Source organism: Hemicordylus capensis, chromosome 14 (assembly GCF_027244095.1).
Source record: "Hemicordylus capensis ecotype Gifberg chromosome 14, rHemCap1.1.pri, whole genome shotgun sequence".
Lineage (NCBI taxonomy): Eukaryota > Metazoa > Chordata > Lepidosauria > Squamata > Cordylidae > Hemicordylus > Hemicordylus capensis.
The window spans coordinates 4,138,211-4,149,334 of NC_069670.1; the positions used below are offsets into that span (position 1 = coordinate 4,138,211).

The following is an 11,124-nucleotide window of genomic DNA, read 5'->3' on the forward strand; positions in this document are numbered from 1 at the left end:
ATCGATTCGAATTCGATTTGGATTTGAATCGATTCGTGCCATAAGACTAAGTGTCCAGCAGACTAACTTGGTTTCTCAGGGGGGTTCTTTGCATCACACAGTGGAACTGTGGGAGGGTTCCGGATTTCACAGCCAGGGTGTAAGTGCAAAGAGGTGAGGGAGTGACCTGGGGATAAATGTGCCCAATAAACTCCCCAAATCACAGCAGCTGGGAGAGGGTGGGGCGTCCTTGCCGACTTTTATGCCGACTTTTATGAGCACCATAATGGGGCCTAATGAGAGAAGATGTTCTGTAAAATTGTGGCAATAAAGCGTGATGAAGACACCGCATTTTCCCTTCATGAAATAACTGGAAGAGCATGCAAGGGAAGCATCTTTGCTCCCTTGGAAACAGTATAAAAGTGCAAGGATCTCCCCATCTTCCTCCATCTGCTTGCTTGACTCCTAACCATCCTTGCTTGCATTCCGTTTGAGGTTGAGGTAAGTTGGCCTCCGATCTCTTTTGCTCCTGAATTGTAACTGAGGATATTTTTGTATATAGGTCGTGAAAGGGGAGCATATGAAGCAGCTGTATACTGAGTCTGGGCATTGGTCCATCCAGCTCAGTAGGGTCTGCACTGACCGGCAGCAGCCCTCCAGAGTTTCAGACACGAGGGTCTTTTCAAGCCCTATTTGGAGATGCTGCCAGGGACTGAAACTGTGACCTCTTGCACGCCAAGCCCATTCTCCCTCCTCCCTATCTGGAGATGCCAGAAAGTGATGGAGCCATCCCCTAAAAAGCTAAGCCCTTCATGGCCAATGCCATGTTACCCAGAAGCAAGAGGAAGCTGTCACCTACCAAGTCGGGGTTTTGGCCCAGCTGGCTAAGTATTTTCAACACTGACTGGCAGCAGTTCAGTGTGTCGACACTGACTGGCAGAGGCAAATATTTTTCTCAGCTCTCCCTGGCGAGGCTGCCAGGGAACCTTCTGCAGGCAAAGCAGATTCTCCACCACTGAGCTGCGGTGCCATCTTCAAGGGGTTTGTGTTCCTCCCATTTAAAAACCAATGTATTTATTGTGCATATCGATTTTGGTAGAGGCATAAGCTTATAGATCAGAGAACGGAAGATGTCTCAGCCACATCGAGAGGATTTCAGGGTCTGTCTGCCTTTGTCTTTCTCCTGCATCAGATAATGCAGGAATGTTTACCTCCTGTTCTTAGCAACATAGGAAGCTGCCACATACTGAGTCAGATCCTTGGCCCATCTAGCTCAGGATTGTCTTCACAGACTGGCAGCAGCTTCTCCAAGGCTGCAGGCCGGAGTCTCTCTCAGCCCTATCATGGAGATGCTGCCAGGGAGGGAATGTGAGACCTTCTGCATGCAAAAGCAGATCCTCTAGGGAATGTACTAAAATCAATGATAGGGAATGCCTGCTGAAAAGCCCTGGTTCCTTCCAAAGGGCCACTGAATGCACTGAATTTCCAAAAGGCCATAGGCCATTCTGAAATTCTGTGCATTCCTATTCAGGGGCGTATCTAGGGTGGGGCAGGCAGGGCACGTGCCCCAGGTGCCACTTGAAGGGGAGCGCCATTTTTAAAAATTAAAAATTTTTTAAATGGCAGCCAAAAACAAAATGGCCACTGCACATGCTCAAATGGCCTCTGTGAGGCCCTAGGCCATGCCAGGCCTCTCAGAGGCCATTTGAGCCTGCACGGTGGCCATTTTGTTTTTGACAGCCTTTAAAAAAAAATTAATATAATATAAGTCACTGTACACATATTCAGTTTGGCACTATGTACAGAGAATCAGGGCTTGTGAATACTGAGCTGAAGCTTATGAGCTAGGATTGTATTCATTTGCTCTTACTTTGCTTCTTGTGATAAGTGAGTTAAATGTGATGTCTTAATAATATGGCTATTAATGTTGGGTTTGTCTTTGGATCAGTGTGAAATCCTTAGTATTAAGGCCCACTGGGAGTTTCTTGCTCTCTTTCTCTCATTTTAACTGTCTTTCTGAAATACTAGAATATATTCCAAGCAGTGACACAGTTTACTCTGCATATCCTTCAGTGATTTTCAGAGTATCTGGGAAAGGTCAAATTCTCCATTTATTTTTAAAACTTATGTAATAGTGATGCTACAATGCGGAGTAGAGAACTAGACAGGGACTTCTGTTTAGTTTTCCAAGTACACCTCCACATAGTATTTGGGTATTTCATGAGCCCCAGCGTACTGAAATTTGTAGTTCTCCAGCATTTTTTGTTCTGGCTACATCCACTGCTAAATAGTTTTTGAAATATTAAAAGATTAACTAGCTTGACTTGTATTTTTCAGCTGATATTATGGTAAAGTTACCTGAAAGATAGGTGTCAGATGTTTGGACAGGGGGTGCAATTTCAGTGCTTGTCCTAGGCACTATTTTCCCTAGATGTGCCTCTGTTCCTATGACCCTTTGAAAAGACTAACATAGGAAGCTGCCTTATGCTGAGTCAGACCCTTGGTCCATCTAGCTCAGTATTGTCTACACAGACAGGCAGCCACTTCTCCAAGGTTATAGGTTATAGGTTGAGTCTTCCTCAACCCTATCTTGGAGAAGCCAGGGAGGGAACTTGCAACCTTCTGCCTACAAGCATGCAGGTTCTCTTCCCAGAGTGGGCCCATCCCCTAAGGGGAATCTCTTACAGTGCTCACACATGTGGTCTCCCATTCATATGCAAACCAGGGTGGACCCTGCTTAGCAAAGGGGGCAATTCATGGGAAGAGCACCTACATACTTGCATGCAGAAGATTCCCAGCTCCCTCCCTGGCAGCATCTCCAAGATAGGGCTGAGAGAGACTCCTGCCTGCAACTTTGGAGAAGCCGCTGCCAGTCTGGGTAGACAACACTGAGCTAGCTGGACCAAGGGTCTGACTCAGCATATGGCAGCTTCCTATGTCCCTATGTTGCATTGTTCCTGATTATGATTGACTCCCTCTGTATTTTCAGCTTCACCTTGCATGAAAATGGCCCTCTGTAACTACAGCTGCAACTCCTTGTGCGGGATCAACACCGCCTGCATCTCCCAAATCCCACCCTCGGAAGTGGTTATCCAGCCTCCACCTTTCTGTATTACAATCCCAGGGCCGGTCATGTCTGCTAGCCCTGAGCCGGTGGCTGTGGCCGGAAACACCCCCTGTGCCACCACCAGCTGTTACGAACCATGTGGCTACGGTTATGGCGGATCGTGCGGCTATGGATACGGCTCAAGGTGGAGATCCAGTGCCGCGTGCGCCTACCCCTACTCCCGTTACGGCTCTAGGTGCTGTAATTAAGCAGAGAAGACAGAAATCTGGGCAATGAAGAAATCGTCGCAAATTGTGGCACCTTAATTTATCGTAAACTTCATTTCTGTTTCTGTTTCACTCTCCTTTGGGATAAGGGTTTTCTTTTATGCTCCCTCCCCCCATGCTGTGTAGGGGATCTGTTTAATATGGAGCAAATTTCCTTGACACTCTTCTGCTGTTTTTAGATATTGGAGGACCAATTTAATGTTTCCCCATTGCCCTTTGCATTGTCTGGCCACGGCAGCCCTGCCACCTTGAGGCCACAATGCAGAACTGCAGAGACAATATCTTGTTTTGGTTGTACGAGTGCCAGGTTCAGGGGATGGAAATGAGTCCTCTCCAGGCACTGAGAGCTGAGGTGTTACGGAATGTTGTCGAACATTCCAACTGCTCCAAAGTAGCACTCGTTTTTACTAACATCTGCAGGAAAGAGGGAATTGTGTGGAACTCTGTGTTTAACATTTTCTACAGCAGAAGTTTCTGAAGGAAATAGTGAATCTTTTTATTGAATATGTTCTCTTTGACCCTTCTGAGCTCTGGATGTAATCTCAGCAAGACCTTGGTACGTTTCTAGCTTCTCCAGGAGACAGGGATTACTTCCAAAAGTAGGATTTTGATCTTCCTACATTGCTTAGTGTAACTGTGTGTCACTTTATTCAATAAAATTTAACTCTGAAGCATCACAAGAAGTTACCACCAGGTTTTTCTTTCTCTGCTACCCTGCAGGTGGGCTCTAAACATTTTATTTATTTATTTATTTATTTATTTATTTACATTTTATATGCCACTCTTCCTCCAAGGAGCCCAGGGCAGTGTACTACATACTTAAGTTTCTCCTCACAACAACCCTGTGGAGTAGGTTAGGCTGAGAGAGAAGTGACTGGCCCAGAGTCACCCAGCAACTCGCACGGTTGAATGGGGATTTGAACTCGGGTCTCCCCGGTCCTAGTCCAGCACTCTAACCACTACACCACATTGGCTCTCCTAGTCTAGTCATAAATATATGTATGACTAAGGGAGCCTGTCAGCCTGAGTCAGGCCCTTGGTCTTCCTGGCTCAGCCTTGCCTACACTGACTGGCAGCAGCTCTTCAGGAATCCAGAAAGGGGAGTGGGGGGCGGGCCTTTCCCTGTCCGACCTGGATGTGCCAGGAATTGAACCCGGGGTCTTCTGTATGATAGCAGCTGCTCTCAGTGGGCTATGAGTCCTTTTCCATTAGAAAGCCTCCTTAGAGCATTGGTCCATTGGGGAGCAGAGCTGGTCTTGTGGGAAGGAGGATGTATTGTCCCATTTGCTAAGCAGGATCCGCCTCAGTTTTGTATTTGGATGGGGACTACATGTGAGCACCGTCTGCTGTGAGATATTCTCCTTAGAGAGACTGGCAGCGGCTTCTCCAAGGATTTGGAACCTTCTGTAGGCAGGTGCTCTTCCCAGAGCAGCCCCATCCCCTAAGGGAATATCTTGCAGTGCTTACAGACACATGTAGTGTCCCATTCAATGCATGTCACAAGACCAGGAGAGCAGGTCTTCTGGAAGCAAGCATGACTTGCCCCCTTTGCTAAGCAGGGTCCACCCTGATTGCATATGAATGGGTCACCACATGTGTGAGCACCACCAGCATGCAGAAGGTTCCAAGTCCCCTCCCTGGCAGCATCTCCAAGATAGAGGTGAGAGAGATTCCTGCCTGGAACCTTAGAGAAGCTTCTGCCTGTCTCTGTAGACAATACTGAGCTAGATGGATCAAGGGACTCAGTATGCCAGTTTCCTATATTCTTATGTTCCAGGGTGGACCCTTCTTAGCAAAGGGGACAATTCACGTTTGTTACTACAAGACCATCTCTAGGAACATAGGAACTTAGGAAGCTGCTGTATACTGAGTCAGACCATTGGTCTATCTAGCTCAGCATTGTCTACCCAGACTGCCAGTGGCTTCTCCCAAGTCGCAGGCAGGAGTCTCTCTCAGCCCTATCTTGGAGATGCTGCCAGGGAGGGAACTTGGAACCTTCTGCTCTTCCCAGAGCGGCTCCATCCCCTGAGGGGAATATCTTGCAGTGCCCACACATCAAGTCTCCCATTCAGATGCAACCCAGGCAGACCCTGCTTAGCTAAGGGGACAAGTCATGCTTGCTACCACAAGACCAGCTCTCCTCTCCTTCACTTTTTCTGAGTAAACCTTTGAGAACCTTTTGCTGAAAAGTAGTCCATAAATACGCTTGATCATCTCATCGTTTGGACTTCTTTTTAAGTGTGTGCAAAGTTATTCCAGCTTCTGTTTTAAAACCAGCAGCTGACACACTGACGACAATTCATCAGGATATTCCCCTGGGTATTAAAAGAACAATTTAGGTAATGGAAGACAAGTTATTCAATGGAATATGGAATTCTCTGCCATGGCATATGATGCTGGCCACTAGATTGGATGGATCTATCTATCTTGTATGCCAACCCCAAATGCCGTCTCTGGGTGGCTTTATAAGGAGCTTAGATCAATTCAAGGAAGACAGGTCTATCAATGGCTACTAGTTTGGTGGCTATCAGCCACCTCCAGCCTCAAAGGCACAAAGCCTCTGAGTACCAGTTGCAGGGGAGCAACAGCAGGAGAGAGGGCAGGCCCTCACCTCTTGCTTGTGAGCTTCTCAGAGGCATCTGGTGGGCCACTGTGTGAAACAGGATGCTGGACTAGATGGGCCTTGGGCCTGATCCACCAGGGCTGTCTTGATGTTCTTATGTGGTTTGAATTTCAGTGGTGTAACTCTGAGTCATTTTACTCAGGATGTCAGCCAGGGATTGAGGAGGTAACCAGAAAAAAACAAAAAGCATTTATGATGCAATGTAAGCTTTATTATACAACAAAAACGCAAGAAAATATTCACCCATGCAAACATAGTGCTACATATGATCAGAATGCAATGCAATCCAGCCGAACCTCTGCCCTTTGGAAGTGTAGAGAGGTAGGAAATTCCTTGTCTGAGAGGTCCTGAGATGTAAACATGGGAGGAGTTCTCAGGAGAGGCATTTGGGAATGCAAACATACACGCAGAGAGAGCATACAGTGGGAAAGAAAGCGATTACAAGGGTCTGGTTTTCTATAGGTGCTAAGGACCCTGCAGCCTAGACCAAATGCTCAGCTCCAGAATCCATACTGAGGTCTACAGATGCCATGATGGTTGTTGGGTTTCCGCGGATGATCTATCTTGCTTTTAGTAAAAGCATTTGCTTGACCGGCAACTCCCTTGGTAGCCGCCCCCAAAGCCACCCCCAAAGCCGCCCCCAATGCAACTCCCTAGGCTGCCCCGACGGTAACCCGTTCCTATGCCGCCACCAAGGTAACCCCCAGAAGAACCCATTCCGTAGCCGTAACCAGAGGATCCATAAGCACACGGGGAGTAGCTGCCCACAGAGACCTCACCAGAGGCCCCACCAGCAGCAGAGAGCACAGGCCCTGGGATGGTGATCACGACTGGAGATGGCTGGATGAATAATTCGGATGGTGGGACCTGGCTGACACAGGAGACGCTGGCCCCGGGTACAATGCCGAGACTGCTGGATGACACTCCCATGCCGCCACCCATGCCGCCGCCATAGCCAATGGTGCCCGACCCGATGCTCCCGCAGATGCCGCCACCAATGCTGCCGCCGCTGCCGCCACCAATCCCACATGGGATGACACAGGATGGGACTTGACAAGACATGGCTGTGAGCTGGACGTTGGATCTGAAATGGCAGGAAAGGTGCATGGTTGAACAGGACATCTTGACGTAAGCAAAGACTGAAGTGCCATCTTGGATTCGGCCGAAACTGAAGCTCGACACATGAGTCGTGTGCCGAGCCTAACTGGGTTCGGCAGGGAGAGAGGGCTTAGCCTGCTCTCCCCTCAGACAAGCCGGGAGCTCCCTGTGGGTGGCCGGATCGACCACCCACACGATGACCAGCTCCATGATGGAGCCAGTAGGGGCAGTGGGGATCGGGGGGGCCACCCAGTCCCTGGAAGTCCCAGGACGCCCTACACAACGGCGTAGGGCATTCTGGGGAGACCTCCGAGGCTGGGAGGCTTGTTGTAGCCTCCCGGTCAGGGGTCTCCTCGTGAGTCACCGCAGCGTGGAGCCGTGGCGACTCGTGATCGGTGAAACGGGGTTAGTGGAGCGCTCGATCCACTAACTTCATTTACGGGTGGGGGCAGTTGAGGTTTGCTGCCGGGAGCCTCACACGAGGTCCGAAAACCAGGCTAGGCTCCCCTAGTGTGAGGATAGCCTCACTGTTTACCAGGAGGAGCAGGTGGGGGCCTGCCATTTTTGAATGCTCCCCATTTAAAAAAAAAAATACATGGCAGCTCAAAAAAGAAGCAATTTAGAGCAAGGAGAGTTCTAGCCATCCCGTGGTCCCCATTTTCTGCTAACAGAGCTTGAAAAGCACGTCAGGCTAAGTATTGTCTGGTAGCCATTAGAATTCCAAGGAAGAGTGTGAGGTCATTAGATTTTATAAGGTTCACGAATACCTGGATTCGTTTATGGTTTCTGTTTGGGCTGTATGTATCTATTTTTCTGGCCAGTGGCCGTAAATAAACAGAACCCATCAGAGCTTCAAACATGAGATTTTCTTCTGACAGTCTGGTCAAGGAGGAGATTATTTATTTTATTTTATTTTATTTTATTTTATTTTATTTTATTTTTATTTTTAACATTTTATACCCTGCTCTTCCTCCAAGTAGCCCAGAGCGGTGTACTCCATAATTAGGTTTCTCCTCACAACAACCCTGTGAAGTAGGCTAGGCTGAGAGAGAAGTGACTGGCCCAGAGTCACCCAGCTAGTATCATGGCTGAATGGGGATTTGAACTCAGGTCTCCCTGGTCCTAGTCCAGTACTCTAACCCCTACACCATGCAGAGACTCCCGTTTACTGCTCTTTTCAGTAGTATTTGCTTATTTTGTGCCTTCCAACTTGTTCATTTATTTTGTGTCGAATCTTTGCGTTAGAGAATTTATACTTTTCTGTTCTTTGGGTACACACACGCACACACACACACACCACAAGCCAATGGCACAGCGGGGAAATGACTTGACTAGCAAGCCAGAGGTTGCTGGTTCAAATCCCCACTGGGATGTTCCCCAGACTATGGGAAACACCTATATTGGGCCGCAACGATATAGGAAGATGCTGAAAGGCCTCATCATCTCATACTTTGTGGGAGATGGCAATGGTCAACCCCTCCTGTGTTCTACCAAAGACAACCACAGCCACAATTTGACACCGATTCGACAGCACACTTTACTTTACTTTACACACACACCAAGCTGCACTTGGTTCAGCTTTTTGCCCCCAAAGAGGAAAAGCTTGTGTTTAATATGTTTGTTGGCTGGTTTGTCATCTTAATATACTGCCCTATATAAAATCTCAGGTTGGTTTACAATCTAACCAATGAGAACTACCAATAGAAATATCAATGCAAATATCTATCAGAACCGAAGAGTCCCGCTGGATTAGAGCAAAGGCTAATCCAGTCCAGCATCCTGTTTCCCTCAGTGGGCTAATCAGGTGCCTCCAGGAATCCCATCAGTGGGGCAGGAAACCAATAACCCTTCTTGGCTATTCCCCTCCTGCAGTTGGAATCCGGAGGTATGCTGCTCAGAACCCATATACTCTCTAGAGCAAAAAGAGCTAATTATTGTCCCTTCCTCCCTCACAAATGTGTCCAAAGCCACGAATCTCTGGAAAGTCCTTTGGAAAGTCCCTTATTAAAGATAACCTTTCTGAACGGAGCCGGTCAAAGGGAAATGTTTGCCACTGTCAGCAATGGAGGCAGGGCCAGTCTGGGAAATGTTTTGACAGGCAAAATAGTTATAGCAAGGGATTTGAGTATTGTTAGGCAAATCCACTTCCCTCCTCCATGCCAGCAAGAACTTTGTTTTGCTTCCCAGTTTCCCTTTGGCTGCTGAGGTGAGGGAAAGGTCCTCTTGGTCACCCTCCAGAACTGTTCTATCTAGGTTTGGGAGCTGTGAGTGCTCCTAATTTTTGGTTGTAGGAGGAAACCCAACCAAGGTTGGAGGAAAACCTGGTTAGAAGTGATCGTGTGGAAGCAAGGTCAGAGGAAAAACTGGGTAGTTTTTCTTCCTCCCTTGCTACCATGCAATCATGTCTACCCAGGACTTCCTCCTCCTTTGCTTCCACACAACCACTTCAACCCAGGTTCTCCCTCCTACCATGCTTCCACACAACCAAAAAATGGGAGCACACACAGCTTCCAAACCTGGGTAGAACTCAGCTTCTGGTTGTTTGAATGACCTCAAAGAGTCTCTTCCAAGGTCAGTCCAAATGGCTCCTCTTCTAGTTGGCAATTCTACTATCTGCTAGCCCACCTGAACCAACCCACAGCTGGTCCTTCTGTCTCCTCCTGCTAGAAGGAAGAACCTGACACTCAGTCCATGTCACCCAACCACCCGGAGCTGAACAAAGTTGCCACAGACTCATCCAAGCAATCTTAATTATAGTGTAACCTCTTAACTGCAGATGGTGTTTGGAGCCACTCTCAGCAGAAGAATGGCTTGTAAATATAAAGAAATGGATAAATAGCAATATCAATGTCATCTTACCTGGTTCTCTCAGGAGAAAGCAAAGAAGAGATGTTCAGTTTCTCTGTCGAAAGGAGCAGTGGAGATGCTAGGCCCTCCAAACTCTTTTTATATGCTTCTTTTGGCTAGCAAGATCGAAGAGAGACACCCATTTTGCCTGAGGATTTAATTACATCTGGCTGATACATGCACTTGTGAACCATAACCCTAAATTGCTTTGTTTGTGATCAAAATCTTTGGCTTCATTAGCCATTAAAGAACCTCAGATCCCAATTGGGATTCTTTATCTTTATCCTTTGTGAAACCATCCTGGGTATTAATCCTAGGATCAAACAGAGCCCTGTCATTTAGTGATTCCTTCAGCCTCTTCTTTGATTAAAAGAGTCAGTGTTGGCTTCTCAAGAAAATTGCACACGGACGGTGCTTTCGGTTGAGTCAGACCATCGACCGAATTCCGCTTATTCATTCTGCTTGAACTGGCAGGAAATGCTCTAATGGCTTGGGCAATAGGGTCATCTCCAGTTCTACTAACTCATGCTTAACTCAAGGCCTTGGGACTGTGGAAAGCCATGTGAGTCTACTTCCTGAGTGGTGACAGTCCATAAGAACATAAGAACAGCCCTGCTGGTTCAGGACCAAGGCCCATCTAGTCCACCATCATGTTTCACAAAGTGGCCCACCAGATGCCTCTGAGAAGCCCACAGACAAGAGGTGAGGGCATGCCCTCTCTCCTGCTGTCGCTCCCCTGAAAATAGTATTCAGATGCATCTTGCCTCTGAGGCTGGAGGTGGCCTATAGGCACGATCAGACTAGTAGCCATTGATAGACCTGTCCTCCAGGAATTTATCTAAGCCCCTCCTAAAGCCATCCAAGCATGTCTTTAGGTCCTTATGACTGGGAGTCAACAAAAAGAAATACTTTTTCACACCGTGCATAACCAATGTATGGAATTCTCGGCCACAGGATGTGGTGACGGCCACCAGCTTGGATGGCTTTAAAAGAGGCTTAGACAAATTCATGGAGGACGGGTCTATCGATGGCTACTAGTTTGGTGGCTATAGGCTACCTCCAGCCTCAGAGATAGGATGACTCTGAATACAAGTTGAAGTGGGGTAACAGCAGGAGAGAGAGCATGCCCTCACCTCTTGCCTGTAGGCTTCTGAGAGGCATCTGGTGGGCCACTGTGCGAAACAGGATGCTACACTAGATAGGATCCAGGAGGGCTCTTCTTATCTGTTTATGTTTTGAAACAT

The 11,124-nt window shown here is 47.7% G+C and overlaps 1 protein-coding gene across 1 annotated transcript; it reads right to left on the reverse strand.

Moving 5' to 3' along the window:
- Positions 1–6,181: 6,181 nt before the first annotated feature.
- LOC128337140 (uncharacterized) lies at positions 6,182–9,971 on the reverse strand. Its single transcript, XM_053277781.1, has 2 exons — positions 9,893–9,971; positions 6,182–7,019 (listed from the first exon to the last, which is right to left on the reverse strand). Exon 2 carries the CDS (start codon positions 6,995–6,997, stop codon positions 6,506–6,508), a length of 492 nt encoding a protein of 163 aa, XP_053133756.1. The 5' UTR covers positions 6,998–7,019; positions 9,893–9,971; the 3' UTR covers positions 6,182–6,505.
- Positions 9,972–11,124: the final 1,153 nt, after the last annotated feature.

Coding starts and splice junctions, on each gene's coding strand:
- LOC128337140 (XM_053277781.1), bottom strand. CDS start 6,997: ATGTCTTGTCAAGTCCCATCCTGTGTCATCCCATGTGGGATTGGTGGC.